General features: G+C 48.8%; 1 protein-coding gene across 1 annotated transcript in view; it reads left to right on the top strand.

Moving 5' to 3' along the window:
• LOC144752896 (major histocompatibility complex class I-related protein 1-like) overlaps positions 1-18530 on the top strand; it is a 175551-nt gene that overhangs the window by 97568 nt on the left and 59453 nt on the right. The window contains exon 4 of the mRNA XM_078640721.1: positions 11038-11304. Coding sequence (XP_078496847.1) covers positions 11038-11304 — 267 coding nt within the window. The remainder of the gene's footprint in view (positions 1-11037; positions 11305-18530) is intronic.

Raw genomic sequence — 18530 nt, 5'->3', positions numbered from 1 at the left:
GTGATGCCAGTGGCCTGGACGAGTCGCCCAACCCTGGGTTTGTCTCCCCGTCCCCTGTGGCGTCTGAGGCAGGTGCTGCCTATTCGGTGGTCCTGATGAGGGCTGCCAAGGCCTTGCACCTTGAGCTCCCCGTCGCGAAGGTCAAACCGAACATTCTGACCGAAGTGTTTAAACCGCAGTCATGCCCCCAGGAGCCTCTGCTGCCGTTTAATGAGGCCCTGACGGATGTCCTTTTGGGCACCTGGTCCAGGCCCGCTTCCGGTGCACCGGTTGACCGGAATGTTGCAAGGCGTCACCGTCCATGCTCGGACGACCCTGCCTTTTTATCCACCCATCCCTCCCCGGAGAGTCTGGTGATCCAGGCCTCCACTTCGCAGTCCGCATTTCTGTCGGCTCCGCCCGATCGGGAATCAAAGCGGTATGACCAGTTTGGTAAAAAGGTCTTTTCTCTTTGAGGGCTGGACTGCGGTCTTGTAATACCGCGTGCCTCTTGGGCCGCTACACCCACTCCCTGTGGGATACGGTCGAGGAGTGTTTGCCGCAATGCCCCCAGGAAGTGCGGGACAAGCTCACCCGGGCCTTGGTTGAAGGCTGGGATGCGGCGCGGTACTCGATCCGTTGTGGTCTGGACACGACCGACTCACTGGGACGGGCCATGTCCACGACGGTGGCGATTCGTCGCCATGCTTGGCTGAGATCTGCCAACTTTTCGCCAGACGTCCAAAATACACTCATGGACATGCCATTTGATGACAGTCGCCTGTTTGGTGACAAAGCGGACCACGCGTTGGAGCGCTTCAAGGACTCCAGGGTCACGGCCAAGTCCTTGGGTCTTTCGACCCAGCGCCAGCAGACGGGTTCGTTTCGCCCCTTTCGTGGCCAAGGGAGGGGCGGTCCCACACGTGCTGCCAGCCACGCGCCGCAGAACGCTCCCCAGCGCGGTGGCGGCCGTGGTTTCCGCCGTGGTGGCGGTAGAGGCCAGCGGCGTGGTCAGTCCACGCCTCCCTCCGCTGCTGCATCCAAGCCTTCCTAGTCCGAGCTTTCGGGCTCACGTGACGCCAGTGGGTGGCAGGGTTCGCCATCACCACTCCCGCTGGCGCGCGATAACATCGGACAGGTGGGTGCTGCAGCTCGTTCGAAGGGGCTATGCCCTCCCCTTCGAGTCCACTCCTCCAGCCATGCCACCGCAGAACCACCGTGTGTCGGGGGACCACTTGACACTTCTGCAGGAGGAAGTTACGGCCCTCTTGGCCAAGGGGGCCATCGAGCGCGTTCCTGGGCCAGAAGTAGGGTGTGGTTGCTACTCCCACTACTTTCTGGTACCCAAGAAGGACAAGGGAGGCCTGCGTCCTATCTTGGACCTGCGGAACGTCAACGGCTTCCTCCGGAAGGAGAAGTTCAAGATGTTGACTTTGGCTCAGGTCTTGGCTGCTCTAGACCCACAAGACTGGATGGTAGCGTTGGACTTGCAGGATGCGTATTTTCACATCCCCGTCCTGCCGGCCCACCGGCGTTACCTGCGGTTCACGGTAGGCCACGAGCACTTTCAGTTTATCGTGCTCCCATTCGGCCTTACCAGCGCCCCACGGGTGTTCACGAAAGTGATGGCGGTGGTCGCAGCTCATCTGCGCCGGTTAGGGGTTTCAGTCTTCCCCTACCTCGACGACTGGTTGTTGAAGGCGGGCTCGCCCCAGACAGTCGTCCACCACCTTCAGATGACGGCAGACCTCCTGCACGAGCTGGGGTTTTCCATCAATGTGCCGAAATCACACCTGTGTCCCTCTCAAAAGCTCCTTTTCATCGGAGCGGTTCTCGACTCGGCGCAGTTTCGGGTTTATCCCCCGGAACGGCGGGTCCGGGATATTCAGGCTCTGATTCCCATCTTTCAGCCGTTATCCCGGGTTTCGGTCAGGTTGACGCTGCGGCTTCTGGGGCTGATGGCCTCCTGCATCCTACTGGTGCATCACGCCAGGTGGCGGATGCGGGCTCTGCAGTGGGACCTGAAGTTTCAGTGGGCCCAGCATCAGGGCAACCTATCCGACCATGTCCTGATCTCGGAGGGCACTGCGAGACAGTTGCAGTGGTGGCTTACGGACCGCGATTGGGTCAGAGGCAGATCCCTCTCCCTTCCCCAACCGGAGCACGTGGTTGTGACGGACGCGTCCCTCCAGGGCTGGGGTGGCCACTTGGGAGAGGCGGAGATCAGAGGCATCTGGTCTCCGGCGGAGTCCCGGCTCCATATCAACCTGTTGGAGCTACGGGCGATTCGCCTAGCACTGAAGGCATTCCTCCCCTTTGTCAACGGGAGTGTAGTGCAGGTGTTCACGGATAACACCACCGCCATGTGGTACTGCAACAAACAGGGCGGTGTGGGGTCGTGGACCCTTTGCCAGGAGGCTCTGCGCCTCTGGCAATGGCTGGAACGTCAGGGCGTGACTCTGACGGTTCAACACCTGGCAGGTTCTCTGAACGCCAGGGCGGACAAACTCAGCCGTCGGTGCTCGGTGGATCACGAATGGCGTCTGAACTCGGACGTGGCGAGAGGCCTCTTTCAGCAATGGGGAGAGCCTTGGTTAGATCTATTCGCCACAGAAGAGAACGCGCAATGTCATCAGTTCTGCGCGTTGGAGTTTCCAAGACGGCACTCGCTCGGCGACGCCTTTCGGCGCGAGTGGAGTTGCGGTCTGTTGTACGCCTTTCCGCCTATACCACTTCTGCCCAGAGTGCTGAAGAAGATCAGGCGCGACCGGGCCCAAGTTATCCTTGTGGCTCCGGACTGGGCTCGAAGGTACTGGTATCCCGAGCTACTCAGCATGACAGTCGGTCCCTCGATCTGCCTGCCCCTTCAGGAGGACCTTCTGTCGCAGCAGCAGGGGACGGTCCTCCACCCGAACCTGTCCAGTCTCCACCTCCATGCTTGGAGATTGAGCGGCGACAGTTGAGGCCATTTGACTTGCCTCCTGAAGTCTGTGATGTTATTCTGGCAGCCAGGCGTCCCTCCACAAAGTCGGTATACGCCTGCCGGTGGAACAGATTTGTGGCATGGTGCACAGCAAAGGCTGTGGACCCCCTTTCTGCCCCTCTGTCTGAGGTTCTCCTCTTCCTTCTTTCCCTTGCCCAGCAGGGCTCTGCTCTGGGCACTATCAAGGGCTATCTTTCTGCCCTTTCCGCCTTCTTAAGGCTACCTGATCAGCCATCTTTATTCAAGTCCCCTATTGTATTACGATTCTTAAAAGGCATCACGCACATGTATCCACCTGCTCCGTTCGTGATGCCTCAGTGGGACTTGAACCTGGTTCTGACTTTCCTGATGTGTGCTCCCTTTGAGCCTCTTCATTCCTGTCCTCTCCGTCTTCTCACTTTAAAGACGGCCTTCCTGGTTGCCATCACCTCTGCCAGGAGAGTGAGTGAGCTCCAGGCCCTTTCTGTTAAACCTCCTTTCTTGTCTGTTCATCCTGACAAGGTGGTTCTTAGGACTAGACCTTCTTTCCTGCCCAAGGTAGTCTCTGCTTTTCACATTGGGCAGTCCATCACCTTGCCCTCCTTCTTCCCGCCTCCGCATCCTTCAAAGGATGAAGAGCGGCTCCATCGTCTGGACCCAAAACGTGCGCTTTCATTTTACATGGATCGCACACGCCAGTTCCGGGTGGATGACCAACTGTTTGTTGGCTACGTGGGTGAGAAGAAGGGAAGGGCGGTACAGAAACGAACCATCTCTCGGTGGGTCGTCCTGTGCATCAAAGCATGCTACTCTTTGGCTCGGAAGGAGCCTCCTGTTGGGCTGAGGGCCCATTCCACTCGGGCTACGGCGGCTACTACTGCCCTGGGCCGGGGAGTCCCTTTGCAGGACATTTGCCAGGCGGCTACGTGGGCCTCGCTGCACACCTTTGCGAGGCACTACTGCCTGGACAGTCAAGTCCGGAGGGATGGCTTCTTTGGCCGTTCGGTCCTCCAGGACTTTCTGGTGTAGGTTGTATTGGTTCGCAGACCCACCACCGGGGTTGGTATTGCTGGGGTATCTATTCTAAGGTAAGGAATCTAATACTAACCTGTTTCTTTCAGATGAACAAGTTACTTACCTTCGGTAACGATATATCTGTAAGAAACAGTAGTTAGTATTAGATTCCTTACCGCCCCACCCATCCTCCCCGTTCTGCGAACTGATACCTAGGGTTAAGGACATCCCTTTCAGGGCCCTAGTTTCAAATGGCACCAGTGTTAGTTCTCACATGGCTCTGCGTGTTCTGGCGAGGAAAAGCTGTGTGCAAAGAACTGACGTCAGCGCGCGGAGGCGGCGTCTATATACTCCAGCGACGTCATCACGGCGCACGACGCCGACGACGCGGAGCCGCAGGGGACGCCTGCAGACGACGCCTACCGACGCGCAGGGGTACTGCTACGCAAAAGTTTCCGGATCCAGACTGACGCCTGGGGATATTCTAAGGTAAGGAATCTAAGGTAAGGAATCTAATACTAAATACTGTTTCTTACAGATATATCGTTACCGAAGGTAAGTAACTTGTTCCTTAAGCACATTGCGAGACCTATTGCATTTCCAATGCTTGTTTAAACCCTTTCCTACTGTTGGAATCCAATTTCCATCATGCACAAGTGCTCACTTAGGTGTATTAGCACTTGGTGGTTCACTGAGTGCTGTTGGGAGCATATTCAAGCACAAACAGAGTCGAATATGATGAGTGTCATTGGGGGCCTATTTATGAGCCCTGAGTCACTATTACGCCACCGGTGCATCACTTTTTGTGATGCACCAGTGGCGTAAGAAAAACGTGCCTTGTTGCACCATATTTACAAAGTGACACATCTAGGTAGATGCGTCTCTTTGTAAACCCCTGAGCCACATTATACCTGCGCCAGGTATAATGTTTTCAGAGGGGGCGTAATGACGCAAGAAAGGGTCGTAGAACTGAAGCAGTGAAATCTATGAGATTTCACAGCATCACTTCTAGGACGCAAATGCGTCAACATCTTACGCCTGCCTCATGGCAGGCGTAAGACTGACGCAGGCACATCTGGCACAGGCTTGATTGCTCCTGAGGCGTGAGCCGGGAGACTGCTTCATTAAGCTGCCCAAATCCTTACTCTATTTTGCACAGTTCCACATTGCTGCTATTTGCATGATATTTAAGCGTCTTATAATAATTTTTAATCGTTAGTTTAACACTTATGTCGGGAGGTGGGTGCAGGATGGTTTTAGAGGCTTTATTAACTGGGAATCTTAGGTGCACTTTCTTTTCCTTTTGCGAAGGGCTAGAAGGGAGTGAAACGCGACTAGACGCTCACCCGGACGGCCGCCATCTTGATTGGGCCAATGTGAGCGCTCTAGTCTTTTCCCCCCAGCACCATAAAAATCGGGCTGACGTGACCGCGCAGACTTGATTGCCCCTGAGGCGTGAGCCGGGAGACTGCTGATAACTTCATTAAGCTGCCCAAATCCTTACTCTATTTTGCACAGTTCCACATTGCTGCTATTTGCATGATTTTAAAGCGTCTTGTAATCATTTTTAATCGTTAGTTTAACACTTATGTCGGGAGGTGGGTGCAGGCTGGTTTTAGAGGCTTTATTAACTGGGAACCTTAGGTGCACTTTTTTTCCTTTTGCGAAGCGCTAGAAGGGAGGGAAACGTGACTAGACGCTCACCCGGACGGCCGCCATCTCCGAGTGGGTCAAGGTGAGCACTCTAGTCTCCCCCCCCGCACCATAAAAATCGGGCTGACGTGACTGCGCAGCGGACGGGCCGGCGGCACGCCGAAGGCGCTCCAAAGGCAAGCCCGTCTGCACCCGTCCGCACCTGACCAGTGCCAGGGGCCATACCTACTGCTCAAAAATCCACGAGGCATCTGACCTATTCCGCAGCACAACTCCATGAGCTCAGACCCATTGAGAATCAGGTCTGTAGCATTTTTTATATGGAAGCACAAGACCCTCGGTTTTGCTCCCACTGCACATTTTCCCTGGATGCTCCTCAGTTGTGTCAACGCCTTGCACCTTGCAGTCTACCTTCCCCAAAGTCCATTTTCACGTTTCTTAGCCTTAACTGTTGGTCACTACCCAAACATAAAAAAGAGATCTTCGATCTCCTTGTTGACGAGCTACCTGACGCCTTATTCATTACTGAGACATGGCTTCACGACAGTTCCGGCCCGGACATCGCTGAAGCTTTGCCTTCCAACTATGCCATTGTTAGGGTCGACAGACCCATCAAAACTGGGGGCGGGGGGCATCGCAATAATTTTCAAGAACAACTTCCAATTCATGCTCGAATCCATCACTGAGTAATTGTGAGGCAGCGCTTTTCAAACTTGCTCTCCACCCTAAGTTCACCCTCACAGGACTATTGGTCTATCGCCCCCATGGCTCTGTAAACACTTGGACGTCCCAACTATCAGACTATGTGGCCTCTATTCTTGTGAACTCCAGCAATTTTTTTAATTGTAGGAGACCTTAATATACATCTAGAAGACCATAAAAATATTGCAGGTAAAAATGTAACCGCCGATCTTGCGGCTATGAATATTACATTGCATAACGGTGGCTCCACGCACAGATGCGGTCACCTTCTTGACCCTATACTCTCTAACCTTCCCCACTTATACTGTTCTCCTGCACTACCTCTTCACTGGGCGGATCATTTTTTTATTCAATTTAAATTTACTCTCTCTGATGTCTTATTCCATCCTGACGTGCCATCAATTGCCAGCAAAAGAGACTGGAAAAAGCTAGATATCGCCTCCCTCAAGAATGTCTTAGACACACATCGTCCTACCGATTTGACCAAGTTGGACGATGTGGAAGTTGCATCTACTAAGACAAACATCTGGCTCTCTAAGGCTATCAACTTCTACCTTCCCCTTTTCCACAAAAAACTGAAAACACATAAATCACCCGCACTTTGGTTTAACGACCAGCTTAAAGCAGAAAAGTCCAAATGCAAAACATTAGAACGTATCTGGAGAAAGGATTATTCCCTTACAACAGGCGCTGCTTATAAAAGAGATTCAAAAGGGGGTGGCGATGGACAGAGTATCTGAATTAAGCAGAACACTCCTACCCAGTCAAAAGATCAGGGCTTGATCCATCACCGTTTTTTAGCTCACTGCACCATCCCAGTTCAGAACCTGGCTACATGCAAATTAGTCTGACCCTAGCCCACTGCATCATGGGAAAAGGGCAGACCAAACTACCAAGCCAATTCTTTACTGGAAAGGAAACAAGCTTCCAGGGACCGGTTTCTGGCATTACAGCCGTCTTCGGCCCGGCTTGCTTGAATCCTGAAGGTGCAGTGAGCAAGGGACTCACATCTGAGCATACCCTTCCACACTTGTGGTGGCCAAAACGATTCAAAAGGGGGTGGCGATGGACAGAGTATCTGAATAAAGCAGAACACTCCTTCCCAGTCAAAAAATCAGGGCTTGATCCATCACCGTTTTTTAGCTCACTGCACCATCCCAGCTCAGAACCTGGCTATATGCAAATTAGTCTGACCCTGGCCCAGTGCATCATGGGAACAGGGCAGACCAAACTACCAAGCCAATGGATCAAGCCCTGATTTTTTGACTGGGTATGAGTGTTCTGTTTAACTCAGATGCTCTGTCCATCACCACCCCCTTTTCTGAATCGCTTATAAAAGAGAACTGAAACTTTATCATAAGGCCTGTGCCCTGACCAGGGCCAGCTATGTCACTAAGTCCATTACAGAAGCATCCAACAAATCTAAAACACTCTTTGGTCTTGTTAAAGATCTTGCGGGCTCTCATACTACAGCCAAACTCCCACCCCTTAATACCAACCAATGTGAAGAACTAGCTCAGTTTTTCAATACGAAAATCGATAATATCTATCAAGATATATCGGACCAGGGCTGTAGTAGCTCTCCACCACTGCTGGCCACAAGTCACCCCCCAACCCCTACCTATGCTCCTTTACTTTCATGGCCTGCCCTCAATCCAGAAACATTCCTTGAGATTCTGAGCAAAGTAAAATCGGCTCACCTGCAGACCCTCTACCCAGCCCCATACTCAGATTATTGGACTCCCCACAGCTCTCCACGATCTGTGAAACTCTTAATCTTTCATAAAAAAATGCCATAGTCCCGTCTTGTTGGAAACATGCCCTGGTGACTCCCCTGTTGAAAAAGCCCACTGCTGATCCAAAAGTTCTCTGGAATTTTAGCCCTATTTCTTTGCTGCCAGCCTTCTCCAAAGTCTTGGAGTGACATATCAACTTGCATCTAGCTCAGTTCATTGCACTAATGACATACTTCATTTCTCCCAATCTGGCTTTCGCCCCGGGTTTTCCACCGAAACTACTCTTCTTGGCGTCACTGAGAATCTTCGGCATCTTTTAGACAGAGGAGATACTGCTGCACTGATCCTACTTGACCTCAGTGCAGCGTTTGACACAATCTCTCATAACATACTCCTCAGAGCCCTTGCCTCTATGGGCATCGGTGGCCAAGCCCTTGACTGGCTAACATCTTTTTTGACTGACCGGACTTTTCAGATTTTTTCTAACACGGCCACCTCTAAAATCCACGCGTCCCCTTATGGAGTTCCGCAGGGCTCGATCCTTGGCCTCTCCTTTTTAATCTATATGTTACACCTCTGGCCCATATCGCAGAAGATATAGGGCTCACTCTATTTACCTATGCCGAGGACTCTCAGATTGTTTTTTCCCTGTCACAATCCGACCAGGCCTCCTCCTCCCTCCTTCAGTCGGGCCTTATGGAAATATCCAACTGGATGAACCTCAATTTACTCAAACTGAATGGAGGGAAGACCGAAGTCTTGGTTCTTGGTCAAAAACAAGACCTCTGGAGTTCAAAGCACTGGCCGTCAGAGATGGGCCCCCTTCCATCTCCATCTGAACACAAGCGCAATCTGGGAGTGATCGTGGATAATGGCTTAACAATGCAGTGCCAGGTAAACAAAGTGGCAGCCATCTGCTTCACCATTCTGCGTTGGCTGAAGAAAATCTTCTGGATGCTGCCACCTGACACCCAGAAGTCCGTAATAAATGCCCTGATAATCTCTCGGTTGGATTACGGAAATGTACTTTACTTAGGGGCAAACAAGGCAGTCATAAGACGTCTCCAACTAGTTAAAAATGCTGCTGCTCGCTTGCTTTGCGGCAGTTACCGAAAGGATCACATCACGGGATGCCTACGCGACCTTCACTGGCTCAAAGTAGAGAGCCGAGTTAAATTTAAAACCCTGAGCTACATGCACAAAATAAAAATAGGTAACGCACCCAGTTATTTACAATCTCTTGTTAAAACCTACACACCTGCACGCTGCCTCCGTTTCTCATCACAAGGCTTTTTCTGCGTGCCAAAATATAGATTTGCAAGAATGGGCGGCAGATCTTTTTCCTTTTTGGGTCCTAGACTTTGGAATTCTCTCCCTTTCACTATTCGTTCAGAGACCAGCTATGCTCGTTTCCACAGAGCTATAAAGACCTAGCTGTTCAACCAATAATCCCTCAGCTTATTAGTTTTTCACCTGGCCTTTCCGGCTCACTGCCTCTTTTAGCACCGGGAAACCCTTTTGGGTAGCTGTCGCGCTCTACAAGCTCAATAAAAAAAAAAAATTTAAAAAAAATCTCACATGTGATTTGCCCATGTGTAATAACCCATTGCTGGATCTGCGTCACTTTTGTGACACACTCCAGCAATGCGTCACTTTTGCGCCTGCAGATACGTCAGAAATACTGACGTATATGTAACTCCTTGCGACATGATGCGTCATACTGTAAATATGATGCATCATTGGTGTTGTAAAGAGGGAGCAATGAAAAGTGACGCATCGCTGTTTTCACGCAGCGATGAGCCTCTTCTCATAAATGAGGTCCCCAGTGTTTACTCCTTTTCTTCCTACATTTCTAAGTCTCTGCTGCTGCCATGTGTGATGCACCGATGGTTGTCTTCTTGGTCGCCAGCTACAAACACTGCTGTTTCTTACATGACTTTGCTTCAAGGAAGATACAATGTCTGTCAGGTCTTAAAAGGAGTAGCCAAGTCTTCTGAAATGTAGTGATATTTGTTGACATAGGGAGACCAGAACACCTCCGGTTCCCTTTCCTGGTTCAGCTACTCAAACCATCAAGCGCAACGAGAACAGAGAGTGTTCTGGAACTGGATGTACATCAAACTCCATGAACAATCAGAATAACTAAAATTAAGTTAGACTATTAAGCACAAAAAGACATTGCGTTGTAAGATTGAGTGGGCTACAAAGATCAGCACCTGCAAATATAATACCTAGGGGCCCATTAGGATGGCAGGCGAGTTGCCCCCGCCGGGCCGGCGGTGGTCACCGCCGGCCCGGCAGGGGTAATCGACCCGCCATCCTTTTAGAAAAGACCCCACACCATTTTAGAATGGCTGGAGGGTCCACGGGGGATGGAAAGACCGTCCGCCGCTTTTCTGCCCGGTCGACATGTCGACCGGGCGGAAAAGTGTTCTATATGGTGGCAGTGTCTATCAGACACCGCCAGCCATATTAGAATGGGCATTCTTGAATGCCTTTCCGTGACAGCATTCCTGCCACGGAAAGGCATGCAGAGTCTGCGTGGGGAGCCCGTTGCGGGCCCCCATGGACTCCGGAGGGATGGGGGGTGCACATGGGGGGTACCTATGGTACCCCCCTGTGTTACAAAGAACAACATGGCAGGCACTGCGCGGTGCCTGTCGTGTTGTGCTTTGAAACACACAACATGCATTTTTAGCATTGCGGCGGGCGGGGCTGTCAGCACTGTCCGCCGCAATGTTAAAAATGCGGGATGCGCCTGCCAGTGTGGTGGGCGCATCCTAATGGGATGTGCAGGACCGCCGCAAGCATTGCGGGCGGTCCCACGTCCCACCAGTATGGCGGGTGGACAAAGTCCGCCCGCCATACTAATGTGTCCCCTAGAGTCGTGGAGTTGATGATAATGTATTTGCTGAAGGATAGCATTTACTTTAATTCCTTTTCACTTTTTTTATTGTTGAATAATTTTAGTTATTGTGTTTTCTTTTTTAGTTACACCTCGAACAAGGGTTTCACAAAGAAAGACCGTCGATCGCACCTTTCTGACCGGCTACGCATATGAATTTTATCCCAGAGATATCGAGGTGAAGTGGGTCCGGAATGGTGTAGAGATGCCCTGGGAATCGAGGCAAATCCTGCCAAACCCCGATGGAACCTACCAGATCAGGATAACGGTGGAAGTTCAGGAAGGAGACGATGTGAGGACTGAATACCATGTGAATCACATCAGCCTGACGGAGACTGTGATTGTGACGTATGGTAAGTACGGATACTCTCAGGCAAGAGGTGAAATTTACATCTGAGGTCGAGGGTCATGTACTCCTGCAGAGGGTAGTGATAATGAATTTTGGTTAGTGGTTGGGATGTGCATAATAGTAAAATCTTTTTCACCCAAATGCATACAATTTTAAAGAAAATTGTCCTACTACATGGATTGTGTATAATGTAGTTGGCCGGTGTCTTACATGGATTATTGAATGAAGGACATACCTTTCTTACAAAAGTCATGCTAGATGCTGCCATGAACTCTTTAGTGCAGAATAGGGGGCATATTTACAAGCTGCTATCACCACCAAAACGTCACTTTTATCGACATTCATGTGGCGATAGGGGCTTTGCCTCATTCACAAGGTGGCGTTAAGCCACTTAACGTGGCTTAACGCCACCTTGTGAATAATGCCCCCTTTCACGCTATACTTACAGTGAAAGGGCGTGCAGCGGGTGTGGTGGTGGGCATTCTGCCGCATCACCCATTGATTTTGACGCTGCCCCATATTTACAAGGGTGGCATAAATATGGACAGCGCCAAAAGTAAGACCAGGGAAAACCTGGTCTTAAACAAGCAAAATGAGGAAAAATGCTTTATTTCTCATATTTTTGGGTGTTTCTATTTGTGCTGCATTGTGCAGTACACATAGAAACAACAAAAAGCCATGAATGATTGTTTATGTGCAGGAAAGTGTCTCTTCCTGCACATAAACAATCATTTTAAAAATGACGAGTTGCATTTCCTATGTGTGCTGCACAAGCAGCACACAAAGAAGTTACACATCGCCATTTATGATTGTTTATGTGCAGGAAGGAACACCTTCCTGCACATAAACAATCATGTCCCACAATGCAGGCGTTGGAGATAGGCAGCTTAATTTACTGCCAGCGCAGGTAGAAACGCAGGGCTGCACCGTGTTGTTGTAAATACGGTGCAACCCTGCGCATCTAAAGTGACGGCGCGGGGCGTAAGCCTCTGTGGCTTAATGCCGCGATTCCCTTCTTTAGTTGTAAATATGCACCTGTGTTCCTCTTCACCTCCCAATGTCCCATTTATTTACCCCATTGACCCCTTATAAACGCGGCTAACCCTGAGATCTCTGGACATGCCTGAACGTCGAATACCCCGCGGTCATCCTCACGTGAAAAGGAAATAGCACAGTGGGAAAGGAAAGGGTCTAATGAAATAACCAGGTTTTGAGTTTTTTCCTGAACAGCACTAGTTGGAACCGGCACATTTTGGTTGGCTGATGCAATCCCCCACACAGGCAGAACCTACCACTCCCTTCAGGGGTGGGTGATTACACACACTGTAGAACCTGCGCTCACCCTTGGGTAGTTTTGCGCTGAGCAGTCAGGCTTACTACTGAGGCAATGTGTAAAGCATTAGCACAGCACTTACTCACGATAAATACACTGATCGTCACAAAATAGACTTCACACGTGATATATGTAAATAATGTTTGTATTCAACGCACACTTAATAATCAACATAGCATGAACATCGTATACTTCTGGGCATAAATCACATTGGAAAATATTTCTAGCAGTACTAGGCCCAGCCATGCTCTAATGACATCAGCGATATGCACACTTGAGAAAGATTCAATCCGACACCCCCCAGCATCCTTTTTTTTCTTTATTGATTTTCAGTCAACATAACACCAATACAATGATACATCTACAAGGCATGGGTTCAGTTAAAAATACATTGACTATGCACACTATTTCACAGGAGTCAGAGCTACATGAATTAGTAAAGGTAATATGCATCGCTACACCTATCCCCGTTACGTGATGATTAACAAAAGAGACGACTAGACTACTGCTTTTTAGGTCTCGGCTATTATATCACACAGGGATTAATAGGCGAGTATATAGTAGGCAAAACAAACTCTTGACCAAGCGTGGATTCTCCCCAATGCATGTAAGGTATTCAAGCACGACTCTTCGCCAGCGCGCGCTTGGCCTCACTTCTCACTCACACCCCATATGCTCGTTCCCTCCCACTCGCTCGCTCCCCTGCTCCGACGCCCCCATCCGACTTGAAAGGAAGCCTCGCACACCACCATGCTTGTTCCCTCCCACTTGCTCGCTCCCCTGCTCCCCCGCCCCCACCCGACTTGAAAGGAAGCCTCGCACATCAACATTTGTCTCTCTTACACCACCATCAGACATCAAAGGCTGCTAACGTTCTCGTCTCGTGTTACTTGTTTTTTTTTTGCATTCTGAGCTAATAACACTGAGAATTGCAGCATCTCCCTATTTCTTTTCTTTAGAGTGAGTTCATATTTCCGGACAGTCTTATTTAAACAACATTTGCCTCACTGCCAAAGTAACCTGCAGCTCGGCTTTCGTCTGTCTATCGCCCTCACTCTATCTATCGCCATCATTCTATCTATCTATCGCCCTCACTCTATTTATCTATCTATCTATCACCCTCACTCTATCTATCTTTCGCCCTCCCTCTAGCTATCTATCGCCCTCAGTATATCTATCTATCGCACCACCACAGCATCACTCAGGGGCACCACAGCATCACTCAGGGGCACCACAACATCACTATGCACTACTACAGCATCACCGAACGCCACAGCATCACTCGTCGCCACCACAACATCACTCAGCGCCACCACAGCATCAATCTGTGCAACTATTCAACAACAACTGGTTCAAATATGTTCTCTCAATGTTTCAAGCTTTATTACAAATGTCACAAAAATATGTTAATATTTCACTTCTGTTCTTGGGATTTCGTCACAATAAAATACACTGAATATAATCTTCACAAAAGTTATTTACTAAAGTTTAAGCTATTGCCATCATAAATGACAATAACTTTTATTTAAGTATTAATTAATTTAAAAAAATAAAAGCCATTGTCATTTGTAATATCAATACATCTAAGTCACATAAATACAAAACATGTTGCATTACAAATGCTATAGGTGTCACATTTGCAAAAATTAAAAGTATTGGCATTGTAAATGACAAAGCTATTAATTTTGCTATTTTCAAAACCGACACATAAATAAAATATTTGTCATTTACAAGACCAATAGCTCAAACTTTCCTAATGTGAGACCTATTGCATTGCAAATGCTGTTCTGAATTACGCCTGTGCTGTTTCCCCTTCTCCTATTTCCATTGGACCAGCGCCTGATTGCTCATCCCCATGTCTTCAGGTTCACGCGCCTCCTTGCCTATCAAGTATTGTTGAAATAGTCCCCAGTAAGCCTTGGGTCGACACTGTGGGGGCAGAAGTTCGCCATATGTGTCCACGTGAGTGTTGCAGCATACCATATCTTTGATTCATTCTTCTGTTGTTGTTATCAGACATCTAGTCCAACGCATAGCCACCCACCTTTTGGCCAGTAATAGGTCAATGGCTACTAGCCAGTGATCACCAGGGGTGAGTGAGAGACCAGTGATATCGTTAAGGGTCTGAAAGACCTTTTCCGAAAACTGTGTAAATGTGGGAGGTCTTGTGGGCCATGTATCCAAGTATGCGAGCTTAGTACTGCCCTGTAACATAATTCCAGGTCTGGGGCGTTACGTTTCACCAAGGGATATGAGAGAGTAAGCGTTTCCCACTTAAGTCGAGGTTGCTTACCAGCCTAGGCTAGCTTAATCAGGATCAGCCTGATCTTGGCAAATATGTGCACCCAGAGAAGCATGGAGATGTTTTGGAAGAGAAATAAAAATCGTGGAAGGATGACCATTTTCATTAGCGAGACTCTCCCCAGCAGTAAGAGTGGCAATCTTATCCATTTCGTGATGTCTTCTTCGAGTAGCTTTACCATGATTGTCCATGAGAACTACTGCAGAGTCAGTGTGTATTTGTATACCCAAATAGCGGGCAGACTTCATGTTCCACTGCAGTGGCCCAGTTAATCTTTAAACCGGACAGCTGCCCGAACCACCTCCATGAGTATTGGTGTGAGGTAAGTCTCAGGTTCCCTCACATATATAAGCATATCATCAGTGTATGCTGAAGCAATCAATTGATAGCCTGGGAAGCGTACACTTCTATGCCTGTGATACTCTCTCAATACGCATAACAGGGGTTGCACAACTAAAGTATTTTAGAGCAGAGTTTTGTGTCAACATTCAAAAGGGGACAAGGGTCTGTATGATGAGCAGTCAGTTGAGGATTTCCCTTGCTTGAAAATGGCGACAAATAAAGCCTCTCTCATTGACGGGGGCATTACTTTTTGTGTCGCCATCTCCTCGAATAGAGTGACTAGATGAGGTATAATCAGGTCTTGGTAAGCTTTGTAAATGGATACGGTTAAACCATGAGTGCCAGGTGCAGATCCTGATCGCATGGACGCAAGCACCACCCGAAACTCTCTAATGTCTAGTGGGGCCATAAAGTGTTCTCTATGTGAGTCAGTGAGCCATGCCATCTGTATATGTGCCGAGTAGTCTTCTATGGCTATATTGTCTTGCACGATCCTCCTGAACCTCTCAGCTATCCCATTTGCATCATGGACCAGCTCACCCTCCTCACTTGTTATCTCAATAATAGTGTTGGCTTCCATTTTGGGGTGCTCCAGGTTCACTAGTGTGGCCCCTGGGTGTTCGCCCTCCTCATAAATACGCACAGTAGCATACTTGACTTGTTGATTGACTTCACTGTCTGCAGTGTCATGATACTCCTCAGGAGCCTGTTTAATATTGTCTAGTCATCTACTATCCTCAGTCTGCAGGTGCTCTCGCTCCTGCTAGCTATTTATGCCTCTAATTTTGCAGGTCTAGTTCGGATGGAGCGCAACACCCCTGCATACTTTGAGATGGCCACCCCCGTATGTACACCTTGAGGGCTTCCCAGACTGTCAAAAATGAAGTGACTGATGCTATATTATCCTCAAAGTAACACTCTATGGATTCAGCAATTTCCACATGAAAGACCGGGTTTAGCAAAGAAAAAGGGGCAAACCTCCATGTAAAATGAGCAAAGTACTCTGCAGGTCTAGCTGAACGGGAGAATGATCAGAGTAGGTTCTTGGGAGAGGTTCACTGGAAGTAACCTGCGGAAGGAGACTTCTAGTTGTTGGCCAGTAATCTATTCTGGTGTGCATGTCCTGAGGTGCTGAATAGTGTGTAAATCCTGGAGTGGCGTTAGCGCACTGCCTCTAAACATCTATCAACTCCAGTTGATCCATAACGTCTTTTTATGCTACTGCAGGCCGCCTAAACTCTTGGACCTGTTGCATGCAGGGTCTTAAATGCAATTCAAGTCCCCACCCCAGATTTGTGGGAGGTCAGATACTTTGAGTTATCAAGTCGCTAGTGCAGGATTAGATTGTGGGTTGTCGGGATTAGGGCCATATATGTTCACCAGCATCACATTAAACTCATCTTTGCGGCATATGATAACGACAAATCTACCCTTGGGATCTGTCTCTGTATCTAGCAGTGTAAGGCCTGATTTAGGGTTTACCCATGTAAGGACGCCCCTTGCATAGGAAGTGAAGCCCGCAGCCCAAAACTGTCCCTGCATTAGTCTTGTGGATAACATCTTATTGTGGGGGAATAAGTGGGTTTTCTGGATTATCGCAACATCAACCTGGTGACTTTTTAGGGTAGCCACTACTTGCCGTAGTTTTCTATGGTCGTTAAGACCTCAGACATTCCACGTCCAGAGCCTAATTCTTTTACTTATTGTTCTCGGGATCTCATTAGTGGACATTTTGCATATTGATTAAGAGCGTCTGACTCGCATGCAGCACACGCGCTTGGTCTGATTTTATGTGCACGTACCCCTGGGTGTAGGATTTGAACGTGTACCCCTAACCACCCCCCTCCCACGCTATGCCATCCCCAACCTAGAATATTCAGCACAAAATCCTCCCTACCTTCAAAAACTTGACACGCCTCTAGGTCGGAAAAACAAACAATAACAATAACACCAGATGTTGCCAGCATTCTAACTTTCACATAGCCGGTCAAGCCCATGTCTAAAGGGATGAATTGTGCTTCCCAACTTGCTACACATCTGTACCTACACCCCACCTTGCTACTGGTCTGCTCCCCTCCCGCTAACATCCTGCATGTAGCAGCATTTCTGCCACGCAGACCAGGGAGTCGATATTGAGGGAGACGACCCCTCAAAGCCTCCCCAGATATCTATTAATTACAGATTCTGCCCTAATCCATAGCAGCTGGGCGAGCCTCAATCAACATTGCAGCAGCTCAGTTAGCAGTGAGAGTTGGAGAGGATGAGTCAGCGAGCACCCCCATTGTCCTTGTCCATCAGAGACATCAGTACCTACTAGTATAGTTCACACACTTCTCTGTCACAACTTCTTCTCCACCCAACATGGGATCAACTGTGTAGTACCGTTCTACCTGGCTCCCGCAGCATTGCTAGAATCATATGTAATTGTTCCCCTGGGTCTGGAGAGGTGTCACCCTACGCAGGACAGGACCTCTGGGATTCCCCACGGAGACCATCACTTTCTCTATTTTTCAAAAATTGCATAGCTTGTTTTGGTTCAACGAAGATATGCGCATTTCCATCTGCATGTATCTTCAGCTTTTCCGGATACATCATGTTGTAGTCTAGGTACCGAAGCCTTTGCCACAGATATCTCCAGTTAGGAGGTAATTTTGGGTCTCTGATAATGCATGAGAGAACTACACAGGTGATCCATTAAATATGAATCCAATCTACCAATGTTGGCGGCACCATGTTGTGTAGTTTAAACTTTCCAGTAGGAACTGCACATTTCTGGGCATTATAAATGTTGGGATGTTGCCAGACTGATGCCGAGCACCCCCTCAGGATAGTTTGTCCCAAGGGCAGCTAGCTAATAGTGCCACCATAAACACTCCTAAACCCAAACAGGCAACTAATTGTTTTGGAAACCACAGAACATGACAACCCTGACCCCCCAGGAATCGTGGTGACAGACCTAGAACCCTTTCGCTCAGACACTCGTGCTCTCTCTGAAAAATATACAAGGAATACACAGAGGGGCGTTTTCAGTATTTATTGAACCATCGGGATTCTTATATAGAATATATGTACTGCAATGATAATAGACAGAAGCGGATGAAAGTCATTAGCATGATAAGGGCAGTGAACAAAATAAATAGTCCCAACATCTTGCTATAGCAATGTATATATGCGCGCATATACAACAATCTATAGCGTACTCCTACAATGCGTTCACAAACCACCTAGGTACCTAGGGTGTGTGTGTGTGTTT

Source organism: Lissotriton helveticus, chromosome 5_1, assembly GCF_964261635.1.
Source record: "Lissotriton helveticus chromosome 5_1, aLisHel1.1, whole genome shotgun sequence".
Taxonomy (NCBI): Eukaryota; Metazoa; Chordata; class Amphibia; order Caudata; family Salamandridae; genus Lissotriton; species Lissotriton helveticus.
The sequence above is the reverse complement of the archived record's forward strand: the minus strand, read 5'-3'. Positions and strand labels throughout refer to the sequence as shown.